The sequence below is a fragment of the Felis catus genome, chromosome B2 (genome assembly GCF_018350175.1).
Source record: "Felis catus isolate Fca126 chromosome B2, F.catus_Fca126_mat1.0, whole genome shotgun sequence".
In the NCBI taxonomy this organism is placed as follows: domain Eukaryota; kingdom Metazoa; phylum Chordata; class Mammalia; order Carnivora; family Felidae; genus Felis; species Felis catus.
Genome location: NC_058372.1, coordinates 150,093,896 through 150,113,766, shown reverse-complemented (window position 1 = coordinate 150,113,766; position 19,871 = coordinate 150,093,896). Strand labels below are relative to the sequence as shown.

General features: G+C 64.2%; 1 protein-coding gene across 15 annotated transcripts in view; it reads left to right on the top strand.

Moving 5' to 3' along the window:
• Positions 1–19,871, top strand: part of FRMD1 (FERM domain containing 1) — a 28,035-nt gene that overhangs the window by 1,672 nt on the left and 6,492 nt on the right. For 4 of the 15 annotated variants that reach the window (XM_045058377.1, XM_045058376.1, XM_045058375.1 and 1 more), the window contains exons 1-8: positions 15,121–15,964; positions 16,538–16,617; positions 16,966–17,039; positions 17,329–17,557; positions 17,701–17,865; positions 18,202–18,267; positions 18,591–18,659; positions 19,269–19,443. In XM_045058377.1, coding sequence (XP_044914312.1) covers positions 15,445–15,964; positions 16,538–16,617; positions 16,966–17,039; positions 17,329–17,557; positions 17,701–17,865; positions 18,202–18,267; positions 18,591–18,659; positions 19,269–19,443 — 1,378 coding nt within the window. In that variant the 5' untranslated portion in view covers positions 15,121–15,444. The other 11 variants (XM_045058383.1, XM_045058384.1, XM_045058386.1 and 8 more) reach the window with 11 other exon arrangements.

The following is a 19,871-nucleotide window of genomic DNA, read 5'->3' as shown; positions in this document are numbered from 1 at the left end:
GAGCCCCCCTCTTCTGGGAGCTCTGGAGGCACCATGGGCGGAGGGGTTGGGTGAGGGCTGGCCCCCAGGACACGGCCCCCACTCTTGGGCACGGCTACAATGTTGACAAGAAGCCCGGTGGTCCCCGAGGGGGTCGTTCCCTGAGTTCCGTCCACAGTACCCAGGGCGCCAGCTCCTGCTCTTGGGGCCAGGCGAGCACGACCCCAACGGTAGCTGCGGGAGGTGTGCCCACGCCTCGCCCGCGGGAAGGAGGCCGACTGTCTGCTTCCAGGAGCGGGCCCTGCCCGCCCTGTGCCTGCTGCGCGGCTCGGGGCCACCTGGGGACGCGCGCCGCTCTTGTGGATCCCCCTCACCTGCCTTCGTGGCTGGGACTGACGTGGGGCCCCCGGAAGAGGCTGGGGGGGCGGTGAGGGAGGCACTATTGACCCTGAAGCGAGGTCTTGGCACACGTATCCGTGGAGCATCTGCCACGTGCGTGAGTCAGGCTGCTGGCAGGACGCACAGGTGTGCGCACAGGGGAGGCGGGGCCGTGGCGGGGCCAGTGCGCCAAGGACGGTGCCCCATGTGGCCTGTCGTGTGTCTGCTGAGCGGCTGGGCCCTGGGCACCTGCCCGAGGAGCCTGAGTCACGCTCTGAAGAGACCCACGCACACCCGCGTCCAGCTCTGTGCTGATGGGGCAGAGCCTGCTTGGGATTCTCTCTCTCTCCCTCCCTGCCCCTGCCCTGCCCACACACTCTCCCTCTGTCCCTGCCCCTGCCCTGCTCTCTCTCTCTCTCTCTCTCTCTCTCTCTCTCTCAAAATAAATAAAATGAACATTAAGAAACATTAGAAACAAATAGTCTGGTCCACAATAGGTACAAACCAAATAGTACCTGAGACCCTTCCTCCCACCGGTAGGACCCCCACTCTCGGGGGCCGTTCCCCTCCCCCACCCACCCTGGGCACGGGAGGGTCACTGCTCTGGGGGACTTAAGTGCCCCCAGGGTGGCACTCAAGTGTGCTTTTGTGAGGGGGTCTGGATGCAAAGTCCCGGTGCCCGCCCTCCGGCAGAGGGTGTGACCCGACAGCAGGCACCCCCCTCGGCAGAATCTGGGCCTCGGGCCGGACCGAAGCGGCACCCACGCCCACCGCCGCTCTGTCACCTGACCGAGGGGACGTATTATAGAGTTTCCTTCCCAGGCTGCGGAAGCTCTGTCAGGCATTGCTCAACACAGTCTAGGGGCCTTCAAGGCGGCTCACCCCTCCTGGCCGCAGCCCAGGGCCCCAAGGCCGGCCTGCCCCCTGCAGCCGCCCAGCTCCAGCACTTTCCCTCCTCCCCGTGACTGTGCCCCGGGCTCGGGCCGGGTGACCCCCAGTGAGAGGTGCTCCCCATACTCTCCCAGGCCCTCCCCACCAGCTCCCACATGCACCTTCACAGACTGCCCTCTCTGAGCTCTGAGGGCTCGCTGACACCGCTCTTCCTTTGAGTTCCTGGAGAAAGAGGATGCGTGTGCGTCGTCTCTGGACCCGAGTCCAGGCTTTCAGGTGGCTTCTGTGCCACCTGAAGATGTCCCCGGAAGATGTCCAGTGCTGGGAGAAACCAGAGCTGCTCCCTGGGAAGCACCCAGGGGAGCTCTGGTCCAGAGGCCCCTGAGAATGCAGGACCCGTCCTGGGGGTCAGGGCTGGGAGGTCCCCGGCCTGACCAAGGGGCGCACCTGGCACCGTGGAGGGGGGGTGTGGGGGCAGGGCGGAAGCACACGGCAGCCCAGTTTGCTTCTAGCCTCGCTGATCCATGTGTTCCTGGGCAATTCCCTTACCCTGTTGGGCTTTGGTTTCCTCCAAATGTAAAATGGACACAATACCGGCCTTTTTGTCTTATGGGGTTGTGTATGTGAGAGATTTGGGAGAGTTAAAGCATAAATATAAAATGCACTTAAATAAAATGTGAGGTTCAGTGTCAGGTGTTGGCCAGGCTCCTGGGCGGTTAAACCATAGCTGAGAGGGGAGAGGGGTTCAAGGGCTGCTAGTCTGGGGAAGCTAACTCCCCAAGGCCACCCACTAGTGAGAGGGGTGGGGACACGGTCACCTGTGCAGCACAGACATGTCTTAGGAGTGTCCCGATGGAACACCAGCAGCTGAGGACCCCTGTTTAGCATGACTGCATAGCACCATGCCTGACGAAGGGAACAGGGGACACAGGGAGGCCAAAACCCTTTTCATTTCGCGCTTCGACAAAACGGGTTTGTTTGCCTCTTTAGTTCGGACTGATCTGCACCCGAATTCAGCTTCCTAAGAGGTCACAGAAAGCTCCAGGTCGTCACAAAGAGCAGCTCTTCTGGTGGCTGTGGAGAGAATCTCGTCATGAAGGTTCAGATGGCATTTACTTTACTCCAAACAAGTGCTCAGTCCACGGAGCCTCCAGAGACGCTTTCGCCTCTAGACCCCATGCTTTGCACGTGGCAAAGACCCACGAGCCTTGTCAGACGTTCTGTACACAGACTGTGACTGTGTCTCGATTCCCAGTTCTGGGAACTTCCACCACTGGGACCAAGTGAAAGCCTTGGAGTTGGTCCACAAAAGCTGAGCAATCTTGTAAAACAACATAAATTAGGAAGGAACCTCACGTGGTCTACTCTGACATTTCCATTTGAGGCTGGTCATAGTCAAGTGTAATGCAAAATGTGTTGGCTCATTGCAGTTGACGGGCTGGGAGAAGGGAGAGAGCATGTGTGATGACAGTGACCTTGAGCTCTGAGGCAGGGGAGCCTGTGTGATGACTGTGACCTTGAGCTCTGAGGCAGGGGAGCCGGTGTGACGACCGTGACCTTGAGCTCTGAGGCAGGGGAGCCGGTGTGACGACCGTGACCTTGAGCTCTGAGGCAGGAGGGCCTGTGTGACGACCGTGACTTTGACTTCAGAGGCAGGGGATCATGTGTGATGACAGTGACCTTGACTTCAGAGGGAGAGGTGCCTGTATGATGACCGTGACCTTGAGCTCTGAGGCAGGGGAGCCTGTGTGACGACCGTGACCTTGACTTCAGAGGGAGAGGATCATGTGTGACGACCGTGACCTTGACTTCAGAGGCAGGGAGCCTGTGTGACGACCGTGACCTTGAGCTCTGAGGCAGGGTATCACGTGTGACGACCGTGACCTTGAGCTCTGAGGCAGGGGAGCCTGTGTAATGACTGTGACCTTGACCTCAGAGGGAGAGGATCATGTGTGACGACCGTGACCTTGACTTCAGAGGCAGGGGATCATGTGTGACGCCCGTGGCCTTGACTTCAGAGGCAGGGGAGACTGTGTGACACCCGTGACCTTGACTTTCAGAGGCAGGGGTGCCTGTGTGACGACCGTGACCTTGACTTCAGAGGCAGCAGAGCCTGTGTGATGACCGTGACCTTGACTTCAGAGGCAGGGGAGCCTGTGTGACGACTGTGACCTTGACTTCAGAGGCAGGGGATCATGTGTGACGCCCGTGACCTTGACTTCAGAGGCAGGGGATCACGTGTGACGACCGTGACCTTGACTTCAGAGGCAGGGGATACACCGACCGTGACCTTGACTTCAGAGGCAAGGGATCATGTGTGACGCCCGTGACCTTGACTTCAGAGGCAGGGGAGCCTGTGTGACGACCGTGACCTTGAGCTCTGTGGCAGGGGAGCCTGTGTGACGACCGTGACCTTGACTTCAGAGGCAGGGGATCACGTGTGACGACCGTGACCTTGAGCTCTGAGGCAGGGGAGCCTGTGTGATGACTGTGACCTTGACCTTAGAGGCAGGGGCGCCTGTGTGATGACCGTGACCTTGACTTCAGAGGCAGGGGCGCCTGTGTGACGCCCGTGACCTTGACTTTCAGAGGCAGGGGTGCCTGTGTGACGACCGTGACCTTGAGCTCTGAGGCAGGGGCGCCTGTGTGACGACCGTGACCTTGAGCTCTGAGGCAGGGGCGCCTGTGTGACGACCGTGACCTTGAGCTCTGTGGCAGGGGAGCCTGTGTGACGACCGTGACCTTGACTTCAGAGGCAGGGGAGACTGTGTGACACCCGTGACCTTGACTTCAGAGGCAGGGGATCATGTGTGATGCCCGTGACCTTGACTTCAGAGGCAGGGGATCACCTGTGACGACCGTGACCTTGAGCTCTGAGGCAGGGGCGCCTGTGTGACGACCGTGACCTTGACTTCAGAGGCAGCGGAGCCTGTGTGACGACCGTGTCCTTGACTTCAGAGGCAGGGGTGCCTGTGTGACGCCCATGTCCTTGTCTTCAGAGGCAGGGGATCATGTGTGATGCCTGTGACCTTGACTTCAGAGGCAGGGGATCACCTGTGACGACCGTGACCTTGAGCTCTGAGGCAGGGGAGCCTGTGTGATGACCGTGACCTTGACCTCAGAGGCAGGGGCGCCTGTGTGACGCCCGTGACCTTGACTTCAGAGGCAGGGGATCACGCGTGACGACCATGACCTTGAGCTCTGAGGCAGGCAGGGAGGCCAGAGAGCAAACAGGCCAGCCCTTGGAGGGGCTCAAAGGCCACGGTAACTTTCAAGGCTCTGGCTTCTCCTTTGAGGGAGGTGGAAGCCATTTTTGGACTGGGGGCAGGAATGTGGGGATCTGCCCCCTGTTTAGCAAGATTTTGGAGGCTGCGGTGTTGAGTGTGGGGGCGAGTCCGGAGGAGGGGGACTTTGGGAGCCATTGCCACAGTCCGGGCTGGAGGTGAGAGAGGTGTGAGCAGGTGGTGGAGGCGGGAAGGCGGTCAGATAGGTGGGGGCGTGTCTGGGAGGGAGAGCCGTCGGGGTTGGCTACCACCCAGACTTGGGGGAGATGACGGAGGAGGGGGTCCCAAGGTTTCTGTCCTGAGCAGACGCCAAGGACGGAATGTCATGTCGTTCTGGGGGCGGGGGGGCTGTTTTTGTTCCTCAGTGACCGACCAGCGCCTGGCAGCTCAGCAGGGACGCTCGGCAGCCGCCCCCTGAATAAATGAAGGAGCGGCCCCGCCAAGTGTCGGAGTGGCCTGGGGGGGGCTCGCTGGCCAGGGCTGCCCGGAGGGGCCGGTGTGCGCTTTCCAGGCTGCGTGGGCTCCTCCCGCGTCCTCTAGTGGCGGAGTCCTGCTTTCGCAGTTTCCACGGCCCAGGGCCCAGTCTACACGCGATTCTCCCCTGCCTGCAAGGTGTTCTGGGGCCCTGGGGGAGGCGGGGGTCTGGCCTGGTGCGGGCGGGAAGGCTTTCACAGCAACAGTAAAGCACATTAAAAGCCGGTCTGCTTTGGCCATCGCCTGGCACGGTGACGGGGACCGTGCTGAAGATGGGACCCCAGACCCTGAGCGGTGGCTCCCGTGTCCCTGGGAGTCACCAGGTTCCCCGCGAGGGCATGACCTCTGAGAAGGCAGCTGGCAGCCAGGCCTCCGAGGGGTGGAAGGCAGCTGGAGACAGACACACAGACAAGTGGGTCACACGCTGTTGGGGTAACTGACGTGTCTCCAGCACGTAAGGCAGGCGCTCCTGTTGCTGCGGTGAGCGGCGGGGGGAGCTCGGAGCCCAGAGGCTCCGTCTGCCCGTGTGTCTGTCTGTCCACACAGCCCTCTCAGGGCTCCTGCCCTCCCCTCCACGTCACAGCCAACCTTTAACTCCTGTTAGTAGCTGTGGCGGGGTTCAGGGTCAGCGTTTGTGCGCAAGGAGGAGGCGGACGGGGGAGAATTCTAAGAATGCGCCGTCAGCTCCAGGGGAGTCTGGGCCCAGAGAGCCCGAAAGGCTGGCTGGGCCTCTGCCAGGCGGCCCGCCTCCCCCACCTGCCTTTCCAGCGCTCTTTCCTCCCCGGCCCTGGGGCTCGAGTGTCAGGGCTGGACTGGGGTGACCCCAGGGCACCTCTGCTGCCCCACCAGGTGCCCCCCCAGGAGTGAGGAGCAGCCTTCGGTGAGGGGGGGCCAGCCCGTGAGCCTCCCGCTCTTGTCTCGTGTTCCCGGCAGTGACGATGGCCTGGCCCTAGCTTGCCACCTGTCCGGGGTGAGGGGGCCCTTGGTGTGACTCCAGCCAGCTCCCCCGAGGGGCCCCGAAGTGTGGGAGCCCTGCTGTCCTGTGGGGGGGCAGGTTCGGGCACACACCAAACACTGTCTGTGCCCCTAACCTCAGTGGCCCCCAGTTCTGGGTTTCCTGGGTGGGAGGGCCCAGAGGATGACAAGGGACTCCCCTTGTCATAGTCTACAGGGACTCCCCCCCAGAAATGGAGGGGTGGGGTGGAACGAGGAAGATGTCTTGCTTCACCCCCTTAAATGATGGGACCTCACACGGGCCTCTAGGAGTCCAGGAGCCTTGGCCTTGGGTGCAGCTATGAGTGGGGGAGGGAGCTTCGGGAAGATGAAGGGGGGGTGATGGGGCAGGGGGCAGGGAAGGAAGGGGACAGATGGGAGGGGCCAGGGAAGGACATGGGGGGGACAGATGGGAGGGGACAGGGAAGGACGGAGGGGGAGAGGGATAGATGGGAGGGCCCAGGGAAGGATGGGGGGCAGATGGGAGGGGGCCAGGGAAGGATGGGGGGACAGATGGGGAGGGGACAGGGAAGGACATGGGGGGGACAGATGGGAGGGGCCGGGGAAGGACAGGGGGGAGGGATAGATGGGAGGGCCCAGGGAAGGACGGGGGGGGGGGACAGATGGGAGGGGACAGGGAAGGACAGGGGGCAGATGGGAGGGGACAGGGAAGGATGGTGGGGAGGGGAAGAGATGGGAGGGGCCAGGGAAAGACAGGGGGCAGATGGGAGGGGCCAGGAAAGGACAGGGTGCAGATGGGGAGGGCGCCAGGAAAGGATGGGGGGACAGATGGGAGGGGACAGGGAAGGACGGGGACGGGGGCTCCTGTGTGATCAGGACAAGTCTGGGGGCAGGATTGGGGTGATTGGGGGTGGGAGGCCTGGGACCCCACGGAGCACCCTAATGGCCAGGAGGCCTCTCTCATAATTGTTGCACATTTTACATCTACTCATCACAAGTGCTGTTTAAAGCCACCCACGACTAGGCCCCACCGGGACATGTGTTGGGAGCGTGGGGTGTTCTGGGAAGGTCAGGGGCACCTCAGGGTCCGGGGCTGCGTGTGGGCAGCAGACCCACGGGAGGCCCTGGACGGGCCGTGTGCCTGGAGGCAGGTGCGGTGAAGAGGACCAGGCCATCGCGCGTCTCCAGCGGCTCCTTCCTTCCTCGCCATCCGCTATCCCCGAGCCCTCCCAGGCCACCCGAGTCCAATCCAGGCTTCACCCCCTGCCCTCCCGCCCCCACCCCCCTGCCAGGGCCTGCCTGAACCGCCCCCCGCCCCCACTAGCCAGGGCCTGCCTGAACAGTGACGTCCACCGCCATGTCCCTGAGGCCCGCTCCCCCTCAGACAGGGAGGGGGCGGTCTGACCTCCGGGCGCGCCCCTCAGCCTCCGTGTGTGGCCCTGTGCCTGGACAGGGTTCTGTTGTCTCTACAAGAGTCTGCGTGGCCGTGACCCAAAGGGCAAGGCAACCTTGAGCTGAGGGCCACCGCTTACCAGGGCCCCGTGCTCCTGTGGGTGTGACGTTCACAGCCCGAGTCCTGCCACGTGGATCCCCCACCCGCCTCTGGCTCCCGAGGTCCCCGGGCCCCCTTCCTTCCCTCTACTGTCACCATCGTGTCCCCGTACAGTTGTGCCCCGAGGCGCGCTGTGACTTTGTGTGGCTCGGGGCCCGTGGGTGGACAGTGGAGCCCAGGGGCCCGTGTCCCTTGCAGGATGGGGGGGGGCAGTGCTTGCTGCTTGGCACAGGAAGACACGGGGGTCTGTCCAAGACTGCGCGGCGTCCCCGAAGCACATCGCCCAGGAACCCGCACAGAGGTCGGGGGAGGGGGAGGGGCGAGGCAGCAGGCACGTCCGTGGAAAGAAGGGCCCGCTCGGGCCACACCGGCCTCCCACGCGCCCGGCTGCTGGGCTGCAGGTTTTAATTGAGGTCAAGGGTCCTGACCAGGCAGCAAGCAAAACACAGCCCTGTGTGGTCACGCGGAGCCTCCCAGCTGCCTTTTCCTTTCCTTGGCCGGCTCTTCCCTGCCCTTTCGGGGACCAAGAGCCCCCGCCCGCCCTGCCCCCACGCCCTGCAGATGTCCTGTGCTTTCCAAAGTGCTGACCTCCCCGTTCCAGAGTTGTTAACCACGAGTACTTTCCACGTGGTTCCAGAAAGGTCTCGGCAGCTCTGGGTCCTAGCAGTGCGGTAGCCGGGGCTCCGGACAAACCTCTTTGCTTTCTGTGCCTCTGTTTCCCTACTCATAAAATGAGCAAACGAGGCTGTCCCGGGCCCACAGGAGCTGTGAGGACCCCCACGGGGGCAGGGTGACGCTCTGCGGGTGACAGAGCATGCACGAGCCAGGCAGTGGAGCATAGGTGAGGGGTGGCCAGCCCCTAACTCAGCAGTGTGACCTCTGAACTCAGTGCTCAGCCCTCACGTGGCTCGTCATGACCATAAGCAAACCACCCCAGTAAGGGGCCCCGGGAGGCGTGGGAAAGGGCGGCCGGTGTGGCCAGGCGTGCAGGGTGCCGGCAACCCAGGGTCCTCCGCCACCAAGGCCGTGCATTCCCCCCGCGTGTGCCCGCGACGTGCCTGCCGGGCGGGGTCACGGCCGTGGCGGCGCGTGCACTCGTGCCCCCTGTCGAGTGATCGGTGGGTCTGCTGGGACTTTAGAACCTGTTATGTACGTTGACGCTTTACTGGGCTATGACTTGAATACCAGAAAATGCATTCGTTTGAAGCGAACGACGTAACGCGTGTTACTCGATCCCAGAGCTGTGCCACCGCCACCACCTAGGCGTGCGGCGTCCCCATCACACGGGAGGGAGACCGCGTGCCCGTGTGCGGAGCTCCCGTCCGGGCGGCCGCAGGCCTACTGGCTGCTCCATGGGTGCTGCCTGTTCGCGGAGCCCCACAGAGTGCGGCCTCGGGCAGCAGAGTATGCCTGACGCCCACATACCAGCACCCCGCTCCCTGGCATCGCTGAACGGTGCTCCCGCTCCGCTTGTGAAGCACGTACTGGAGGGACTCACCTTTCCGGAGCTTTGTTTTCAGAACATGGTCAGCGGACCCCCCTTGTGCCAGAGGACGAAGCCAGTCTCCAGCACGGGGAGACCTGGGCAGAGACCAACGCCGAGTGCAGCCTGCGAGGGGCCGGCAGGGCCGGCAGGAGGGAGGGTCCAGGGTGGAGGGGAGCTGCCTCCTCCCCTGCGCTCCCCGCACGCCCCCCCCCCATGCGAGTGTCCAGGAGACAGTTGAGTGTTTAGAAGCGGGCTTATTTTGGGGACTCGCCACACGTGTTTTCCAAAGGAGGACAGCGGGGGGGCAGTGGGAGGGGGCTGAGGGCCCAGCAGCGTGTCCAGGAAATGACCTCCCACGCCTTGATGACGTCACGCAGCCTCCACCGGGAGCCGTGGGAGGCGGGTGGGCGGGGGCGGGGGCTTTCCATCTCGGTGAGAACCCCGTAGTCACGTCTATTGGCAGGGACACGGGGCTGCTTTTCCTCTCCCTTTTTTTCCTCACCAGGGGTGTTTAAAGCGCATCTGCCAAATGTCCCCTAAAACATGGCCAGCCCCTCACAACAGGTGGGGGCACCGTCACCCTCACTGTACGGGGGAGAAAGCTGAGGCCCGGTGCGCCACGGCTCTGAGCGCCCGCTGCGCGGGACGCTGACACCGGCTCTCAGCCCTCCTTCCCTCCCGCCGCCGCCTCCGCGTCCCCGGCCTGCTCCTGCCCGGGCCGTGTGCGCACGTGTGCACGTGTGAGCCTTGCGGAGTCCTGTCGTGGGCCCCGACGCTCCTGAAAGGAGCGGCTCCCGCGTCCTTCGTCGCCACGCGGCCCTGGTGACCGTGAGGCAGGGGTCACAGGCCACCGGAAGGCAGTGACTATCATGAAATCTACCGTCTGTTCACGGGGGCTACTTGCCTTTTAAAAATTGTCAAATTGCAGGGCGCCTGGGTGGCTCAGTCGGCTGAGTGTCTGACTTCGGCTCAGGTCACGATCTCACGGTTCCTGGGTTCGAGCCCCGAGTCGGGCTCTGTGCTGACAGCTCGGAGCCTGGAGCCTGCTTGGGATTCTGTCTCCCTCCGTCTGCCCCTCCCTCCCTCATGTTTGGTCTCACTCTGTCTCTGGAAAATAAATAAACATTAAAAAAATTTTTTAATTAAAATTGTTAACTTGCCCCCTGAAAGGACATACGTGTGTCCGATGATGAATAGCTTTGCATCCGCTCTGGAGAGAGCTCGGGCAGCGGCCGCTCAGATTCGCACGGAGCCCCCAGGGCCCCAGCCTGGGCGAAGGGGCCCAGACCACCAGCACCTATAGGGCGAGGGCAGATGGGGCAGCAGGAACCGCGTTCCCGGGACCCCTGCCCACCCCAGTAACAGCAGCGCCTCCTGCTGGCCGAGCCTGCAGAGCAAGGGCACCTGGAGACTTTGATCCCAGCCTGAGCCCCGCCGGGTCTTCCCACAGGGGCAGGGTTTACAGGCAGCGGCTTCCCCGCCCTCACCTATAACAGGTGTCACTCACCTTGGGGCAGGCGACCCTGGGCCAGGAGCCGGCACAGAACTAACACCAGCGTCTGCTGCTAAAGGGGACGAGTGGGATCTGTTTAGGGAACAGTGATCATTCCCCTCTGCAGGAGGGGGCCACAGGGGACCTGGGCATGCGCCCCATCCCCCGACCCCGATCCCCGAGGTGCCTTTCTGGGCCGGGGGGCTCGGCGGGCTCTGCGCTCTCTCTCCCTCCAGCTCCTCCAGGAACCTGCACAGTGATCCTCCTCCTGGCTTTCCTGTTGTCGTGGGCTTTTACGAGACATCTCTTCTGGTCCCTGGAAAGGAGGGGGCCGTGCTGGCTGGGGCCGAGGGGAGCTGTGAGGTGGTCCCTGGGGGAGGAGAGGCAGCTGGAGGCCGGGGAGGGGAGGGCGGGCCCGCCTGACACTGTTTATTTGCATTCCAATCTACCTGCACAGCTATTTATGAGCCTGGACCTTGTCCCGGCCCAGCCACCGGCTGGATTTCTGGCCCCGCTGGGCTTCCACTCATTTCCCAGCCAGGAGTTAGCAAGGTGCCCGGTCCCCAGAAAACCTGAATCCGGGTGAGTCTGGGCTGTTACGTTCCCCACCCGTGGCCAGGTGGCTGGGGAGGGCCCCACAGGTGGCGGTGACACCTGGCTGGTGCACAGCGCTCCGAAGCTCAGCCCCTCCCTGCCGGTGGCGTGCCCCTGACCAGTCCTTCCCCGCAGGAGGCCGTGGAGGGGGCCGGGTCCTCCTGAGAGCCTGCGTGCAGCCACCAGAGCCCCTAAGACGGCGGGATGACCTCGGAACCCAGGGACGTCCTGGTGCAGCTGCCCACGCGGGAGCAGCTGCGGCTGGTTGTGGGGGTGAGCGAGGGGGAAGGGGTGACTGCGGGGGCGAGTGCAGGGGAGGGGAGGGGGTGGGGCGACCGCGGGGGCGACCGCGGGGGTGGGGTGATCGTGGAGGTGGGCAGAGACACTGCCACAGGTCCCGTCTCCCAACAAAAGGATGCTGTTGACCAGAAGTGGCATTTTGCGGCACATTCCATCCAAACGCCAAAGCTTCGCGGCGTTCGAAACACGCGCACAGTACAGGCGTCTCCTCGGTTTCGGTCGAGTCCTCTGGGCCCTTCTCCCTTTGATTCTTCACTGGCCACTTTCAGCTCCTGGGGTGGCCCCGGCTTCCATCGAAATCTCCGAGGCCCCGACTGGCCTGAGTCTTCAGGGCGATGACACTCCTGTGCCCTTCCTCCTTGAAGTCCACACCCTCCCCCAGGGACGCCCGCCGCTCTGCGAGGCCCGCTGTCCACCTGCCCCCGGGGAGTCCCGGGGAGGCGCCGCGGGGCTGCCTGCCTCCCCTCTGAGCGCCAGCCCCCCCAGGCCGCGCCTCGCCTCTACCCACCCCCTACCCGGGCCCCTTCCCCGAGGAAGGCTGGTTACACAGCCCGTCGGTTCAGCAGTTTGTTCCCAACGCCCACGCGCGGCTGGTAGCACTTGTGGACGGTGTGGCCCACGGAGGCCCCGGACCCTGACCTGGTGCCACCCGCCAGCCGGGGGCGCCCCGAGACCACGGGACTTCCATCTCAAACACAGACAAAGACGCGCTGGGGCATCTCTGGGGGTGGCCGTCTGAGCAAAGGCGCGAGTTCAGAAGTGCTTGTTACAGAGCTGGTGGCTCTTCCACAGACCCCATCAGAGGGTCCAGTCGTTTAAGAGCCAGACGGATAACCAGGAGGCTACCTCCTTCCAGAGGACCCACACGGCCCTGTGCAGTCATGGTCCCCTCACCAAGCTGTCCCTGCCCGGGCCACCGGTCACCCCAGGGAGGGCGGTCCCCAGGGGGTGGTTTTCGTGGCGTCCCGCGGTCACAGAAGTGTCAGCCACCGTCTGGTCTCCCCGCAGACTCACTCTTGCTCTGCCCTCCCTCCGTGGCGAGGCCCCGTCCCTCAGTGGGAGAATCAGGAGGTCAGGGTCCAGATTCCACGGGGCTTCTCCAGGCGACAAGAGGCAGGGCGGGCCAGGGGTGCCGGTCTCCGTCGCTGTGCATCAGCCGTCGGGGTTGTGGGGACAGTCGTGGAGCAAACATGAGTGGGGGCCCGCTGGGCGGGCAGAGGGGTGGGCCCATCGTGGTGCCATGCTGGCGCCTTGGAGCCTCCCGGGCTCTGACTCGCGCTGCTCTCTCTCAGTCCTTGCTGGTGGGTCGTTAGCAGGACAGGTCAGGTCCGGTTGGGGAATGGTGGTCCTCTCCAGTTTTTACCAACTAGGTGAAAAGTGAGGTGATAAGTTCCCCTAGTCGAGGCGGCCTCTGGTGTCCAGATTACTGTCACCCTCTGCCCTCAGCTGCCTCCGCCCCTCCCCATTCTGTACTAGAAGCCCCCACGCGGAGCACCCGCGGGGGGCTTACGCACACCGTCCCACTTAACCCTTGAGCGGAGGGTCCCTGGTGGACACAGCCAGCATGTCCTTCCTGGGGACACCGAGGGACATCGGAGCAGGAACGTCTGTCCCCTTTGTCCGTCCCCTTTCGCGTTCCGGGTGGGTTGAGAGGGGCAGGAAAACCCCTGGAAAGTTAGCCAGGCCCAGAGAGGGGTTTGCGTCTTGAGGGGAAGCGTGTCCATGAAAACGTGGCACCAGCACCAGGTGGGACTGGCTGGCGGAGAGGGGCTGTACCTCCGAGGACTGGTCGGGGTCGGGGGTGGGGGGGTGTGCAATGCTCTTACAGGCAGGACGGCTGCCTGGCTGGCTGGCGATGGCGTAGTTCAAGTCCCCCGGGAATTACCTGCTCAGGGACACGCTTCCGCGTTTAAGTCAATGCCAATTGGCGTTAACGACTTGGACTCTCTCCAAGCCTCGGTTTACCCGTCTGGTGGGGAGAAGCTGGAGCTGATCAGAAGGTCTTCCGGGGGTCCCTGCCTCCTTTGAGACCCCTCAGGCCCCAGGAGGGGCACTAGGAGGACTTGGGTGGGGAGAGGCGGGTGGGGCGGGCCTGGGCTGTGGCCCCGACACAGGGAGCCCGGACCTCAGCTTTCACCTGTTTCCTCGGCTTCGCTGTAGGGTTTTAGCAGGAGGAGGAGGGAGCGAAGAGTGAAACCCGCCGACTGAGGTCTCAAGTCTCAGCCGGTGACGGGGTGACCGAGGCCGTCCGCGCAGCTTGGCACCCACACCCCGCCAGCTTACTTTCAGGGTGTGCCCGCCGCGTGAGCCGTGGGGGCGGCCCCGTGTGTGGCCCCCACCTGTCTGAACATCCAGGTGGTAGAAAGTTACGGCCACGTACCGCCACGGCAGAGCTCAGTCCACATCCGCTGCCACACGAAGTGGATGAGGACGAAACCAGCGGCACGGCAACTCGCCGCTAAAAAGTAGAGACTCGTCATCTGACTTGAGACGGTGTAGAGACACTTCCAGAAACCACAGAGGCTGCGCGAGCCCAGGGGCACCGCTTTCCTGGCAGATGCGATGCTGGCAAGAGCCCGCGGGTGCCGTGCTGCGCACACGGGCCCGCCCCGCTCCGGCCCGCACCGTCTGTACGAGGACGTGTCCTCTCCCCCCGAGGGCCGTGAGCCTGGGCTGCCCGCCTCGAACCAGGATCTTCCACCCAGAGGACAGCAGAGACGCGGCTTGGCCACGAGGGCACGTAGAGCGTGTGGCGCCTCCCTCCAGCCCGGGAAGCGCGGGGGACAGAGGAGCGGCCGGAAGCCGAGACGCGAGGGGGGTCCGGCCCCGGGCAGCGCCGTCAGCTGCTCCAGCACCGGCCCTTTCCGGGGTCCGGGGTCCAATCAACAGAGTGGAAAGAAGTTGGAAATACGAACTTGCTGGATGTCTGATGTTAAGACGGCTCCGTTTCCAGGTGAAACGAAGTGTCATTTGGATAACCCGACTTGGACAACAGATGTTACCGGAGAGAGGCGGCCCTTACCTGCGTAGACAGAAGAAGGCTCCCTGTAGGCAGGAATCGAGGCGGCTCCCCACCCCGAGAGTGGGAGCTGGGGGGCGGGGCGGTGCTCCCTGAGGCAGGTGGGGCCTCCGCCTCGGGGCCCTGTGGGGAGGCAGAGGCGGGAAGGCCGCTGCGGGAGGCAGGGCGCCGGGGCCCTGAAGACACAAGGCTCAGACCTCACAGCCCGGCCTGCCGAGACCGAGATGGAGACCGAGACCTCGGGGCTCACCGGGCAGGGCCAGGGACCCTGGAAACCCCCTTAGCCCCTCTGGGTCCCAAGAAGCCAGTCCCCAGGCACAACGGGCGCACCCCCACCCCAGGCCCGCTTTCAGGAGTGGCCTGGGTGAGGTTGGTTGCGGGGAGGAGAAAGGCGGAGGATGGCCTGGGGCGCGCGGAGAATCCCACACCCCGTCCTTGGGCAGCCCCCTGCACCGGCCCGGACCCGGAGAGCAGCCTTCTGCCCTGCTGGGCGTGGGGGGAACTAGTCTTCAGCTCGGGCGGTCCCCGAGGACCCTGGGTGGCAAGCAGCGGTGGTCCTCATGCTCCCACTGGACGCCCACCCCTTTCAGGGGCCCTAAGCCTCCACCCGCGTCTTGCAGGTGCGGGCCACCTGTCGTGAGCTCTTCCAGCGGGTGTGTGATGTGACCAGCATCAAAGAAGCCCACTTCTTTGGCCTCAGCGTGGTCAGAGGTAAGTCAGCCTTGCCCGACCCCACCCAGGGGACCCGCCGCCCGGGGCACCAGCCTCTTCTGGGAAGGCTGGGGGGGGGGGGTCCTCAGGGCCACGGGGACACGAGTGTTCTCATGTGCATCCAGGTCATCTGGGCGAGTGCACGCGGCTCTGAGCACACTCACATGTGTACACACTCAGGCTCGCACACTCACAAGTATACAAGGCATGCACACACATATACAAACACACACACTCATACACACTTAAATACACACCGTGCATGCTCACATACTCAGTGCAGACTCACACACATATACTCACGTGCACACTCCACGCATTTGCATACATATGCACACACATACACACGTGCACACACTCCACACACACACACTCACACATGTGTACATGTTTCACATGTACATGTACGCACGCACACGTACATATACCCGCACATGTGCACACACTCCATGTACATGTGTACACACTCACAAACATTCACACACATGCACAGCTCCGTGCACATGCACACACACATACTCATGCATGGGCACACACACATATACTCACACACATGCACACTATGCACACTGTATGCACACGCATTTACACTCACACACGTGCACACACTCACTTGGCCTTCTCTGGGAGAGAGGGGCGAGCAGAATCCTGGTCTACTCTTGTTCTTTCCGGAGCAAACAGTGTACAGGACCCCAGGCTAGGTCTGTTCCTCGGATTCTGCTGTCCGGGAGCCGATTGTGTCCGGGGTTCTGGAAACACTTGTCCAGGAGCAGAGCCCTGGGTCCAGAAGAAACCCTTCCTGGAGCTCTAATGGATGAAAGCCAAGAGTGGGGTGTGCTGGCAGAAGGAGGTGGGGAGCCACCCAGCCTTGTCTTCTGCCCTGGGGTTGCCTCCGCGACCTCCCAGCTCCTGGTTTCTGCAGACCCCCGGGCTCTGTGGAGGGTCTGGGGGAGAGCAGGAGAGCCGGAGGGACTGCGCACGCGCGTGGGAGACAGCGCCGCCCGCAGGGCTCCGAAGGGCGTGGCCTCAGGTGGGGGGTGCCTGGTCACCTGTGTGCCCGAGGGAGGAAGTGGATGGTACCACCTGCGGGCAGCTCTCGTGGCTCGGGGTGGGGGGGCTCTCATCTCTAATTGGGGGGCTTCAGGGTTATCCGTATAGAGCACCGTTTCCCCAAGATGTGCAGATGAACGGGGGGTGGGGGGAGAAAGAAGGTGTCCATTCCGTCACGGCCAGCCCTCGGCCTGAGTTCAGGCCGTCTGCATCGAGACCACTGTGCTCTTGTTAGCGGGGGGACAGCCCCAAAGTGCCCCCTCTCCTGCGCCCCTGACGGCCTGAGGCAGCCCTAGGCTTCCTCCCTGCTGGTGCGGGACAAGCTGACCCCTTGAGGGTCCCTGTGGCGCTAAGGCCCTGCCTGTCCTCTTAGACAACGAGTTCATGTTCATGGATCTGGAGCAGAAGATCAGCAAGTACTTCCCCAAGGACTGGAAGCAGCAAGTGCACAAAGTAAGTGACTGGCCCTGGACCCGAGGGCGGCCATGCATGTGTCTGGTGCAGGGACACGCCGGCCCGCCCGCGAGGCTGCCCGCGGTGCCCCAGAGCTGCCGCTGGTGGAGCCGGTGGGGGGGGTGAGAGTGCGGGGCGCCCTTGAGCGCTGCAGACAGCACGCCCAGGGGTCTCCTTCTGAGAAGTCACGGCATCGCGGAAATCAGGAAAGTGCCCAGCTGTCGCCACCTGGGCATTAGCGGGAGCCGGTGTGACACCTGTGGGGCGCTGGCCGTGGAAACCGTCCCGCTGCCAGCTCCTGGGCGCTTTCCATCCGGCCCGCGTCTTCTCGCTGCGCTTCCCCTGCAGGGTGGGAGGCCCCGAGCGCCCTTCGTGAGCTTCCTCAGGGTGCAGTACTACGTGGAGGACGGCAGGGTCATAAGGTAACTCCGTGATGTCAGAGGAATTCTCTGGGCCCGTGAAAGCCCACCGGGTGAGCCCAGGCGTGTGAGGCGCATGCAGTCAGTGTGCTGGGGACACGGTAGTCCCTGCACCTGCAGCCTGCAGGAGGGCAGGAGTGGGGGTGGGTGGTTGTGGTGAAGGCTCTAGAAAGTGGGGGTTGGGTGGTTGTGTGGAGGGTTCTGGAGAGTGGGGGTTGGGTGGTTGTGGGGAAGGTTCTGGAAGGGCCGGGGGCAGCAGGAGGACACAGGCTGTGTCGGGACCATCCGGCAGGGCCAGATCTGGCCTCTTACCAAGGCCACCCACGCCTTCCAGCGACAAGACGGCCAGGCACCTGTACTACTGCCACCTGAAGGAGCGTGTGCTGAGGTCCGAGTGCACCTACCGCGAGGAGGCCTACTTCCTGCTGGCCGCCTACGGGCTGCAGGCCGACCTGGGCAACCACCGGGAGCTGGTCCACGTGGGGAGGTACTTCGAACCGGAAGCCTACTTTCCGCAGTGGGTAAGGCTGCGGAGCCCGGCGGAGCCCTTTCTCTGCCCCCCGGGCCCCGTGCGGAGTCCCCGAGAGGGGAGGGCAGGATGAGGGGCCGCAGGGGGCGGAGGGAAAGCGGGAAGGGCCTCACAGGCCCGCGGCCTCTTCCCCAGATCATTGCCAAGAGGGGCAGCGCCTACATCCTCAGGCACGCGCCCGCCGTGCACCGTGAGCAGCGGGGCCTCGACCCCAAGGAGGCAGTGCTGCGCTTCATCAGGGAGGCCTGCCGGCTCGAGGACGTGCCCGTCCACTTCTTCAGGCTGTACAAGGTCGACAGGGTCAAGCCCCGGCGGGACTGGGAGTCCGGGCCGCCTCGGAGATCCTCTGCCCGAGGGGCCCGGAGGAGCAGAGCCCGTGGGCAGCCAGGACGCCGACCCCAGCACAGGGCGGGCGGACGGCGTCCCCTCGGCTGGCCGGCCCGGGCCCGGGCCCGTGACCGGGGCTTAAGGGGCTCAGATATCTGGAGACATAAAAGTCTGAGGGGGTGAAGGAGGCAGGGAGGTGGCTGACAGGCCTCCGGCATCAGAGGGGAAGAGGGACCCTGCTCATCCCTGGCGGGCCCACCCCCACCCCGGGCACAGGCTGTCGCCCCGCTGAAGTTGGCGTCCTTTCAGGATAAGAAGGAGGACAGGCCTACCATCGTCCTGGGACTGACCCTCAAGGGAATGCAAGTCTATCAGGTGCTAGGGAAGAGCCCCTGGAGTGGCCACCTGCTCCCCCCTCCCTCCTCCTTCTCCCCTCCTCCCCTCCCTTCCCCTCCCCTCCACTCCTCCCAACCTCCTCACCCCTCTCGTCCACCACGCTCCCCCTCCCTCCTCCTTCTCCCCTCCTCCCCTCCTCCCCTCCCCTCCCTGTCTGTCCTCTCCCCTTCTGTTCTTCCTCCCCTCCCCCCGACCTCCCCACCCCTCCCCGTGCACCGCCCTCCCCCACCCTTCCCCTTGAACCTTTGCACTGGGTCTATCCTCTGGCCGGCTGTCCTGAGCACCTCTCTGCGGTTTTGCAGGAGGCGGACCACGCTCCCAAGCTGCTCTATGACTTCCCCTGGTCCCACATCGGGAAGCTGGTGTTTCTGGTGCGTGTCTGGTGGGATCGAGGCGGGAGGGCTTCATCCTCCGTGGGGAGCAGGCACAGCCTGAGACCCGGCACCCAGGGGCGTCTAGGGCTTGACCCTGTTGACCTGGCCACAGGGCATGTTTGCTGCCGGTGGCCTGGTGTTCTGATGTGGAGCAAACAAGGGGGATGAGGATCAGGTCACGGAAGCTCACCGCTGCAGCCTCCAGATGCCCCCGTTCCTTGGTCCTGGCCTCGGGAGGCCTCCCTGGGCCCCGCCCGGCCCTCGGGGCTGAGCCGCAGGACGGGGAGGGCCCTGGACGCAGACTTGCAGTGGACCTTTCCTCCGGACGGCGAGACTGAGGCCTGGCGTCCCGTCCTGGGACTGCTGCCCCGCACGCGGCCGTCGGGGGGCTGAGGGGAGTGTCGAGCCGTCCGCGATGTTCCGGGGCCGCCCTCTCGTGCCTGAGCGCGGGGTGCTGTGCGCCTCTGACCGCCTACCAGCGCGCGGGAACGGGATCTGCAAACAGGGACGAGGGCGGCTTCCTATCTGGGGTCACGGCCCCTGTTTAACACGCTCGCTGTCACGTGGTTTTCTTGTAAGATCACATCTTGCCTCTTCCTCGCTCAGGGGAAAAGGCTGGAGATCCAGCCGGACGGGCCGCCGTCGGCGCGGAAGCTGGTGTATTACACGGGCTGCGCCTCGCGCTCCGGCCACCTGCTGCGGCTGTTCAGCGCCACCCACCTGCTGCGGCTCACGCTGCGACCCACCCTGCGGAGGCTGCAGCAGCTGGAGGAGGCGGAAGGTGCGCCCCGGCCGCGGCCGGGCACCGGGGGGGCCGCCCGGGCTGCTTCTGGACACCTTTCATTTTTCCCACTGGGGGGCGCGGCCTCTTGGCTCCTGTGTCCTCTGGAAGGGGGAGGAGGCCGATTCTGAGGATGGGGCCTGGGGACAGTTTGAATTCTGGGAAGGAATTCTCTAGGTGTGGCAGGAAGGCTGAGGGGCTGGGGGGCTCCTGGGCTCCCTGGCCGTGCACACACGAGTGTGCGTGTGTGCCCGTGCGCTTGTGAGCATGTCCGCTCGCATGCGGGGGCTGCTTGGGGTCCCTGACACTGGCACGTATCCGGAGCTTACTGGCTGTGGGTGACAAATGCCACGGGTACACAGGGCCCTGATCCCTGGGTGGCACTTCCCTCCCCCCACGCTGCGTCCCCTGGGCCTCAGCGCCAGCCG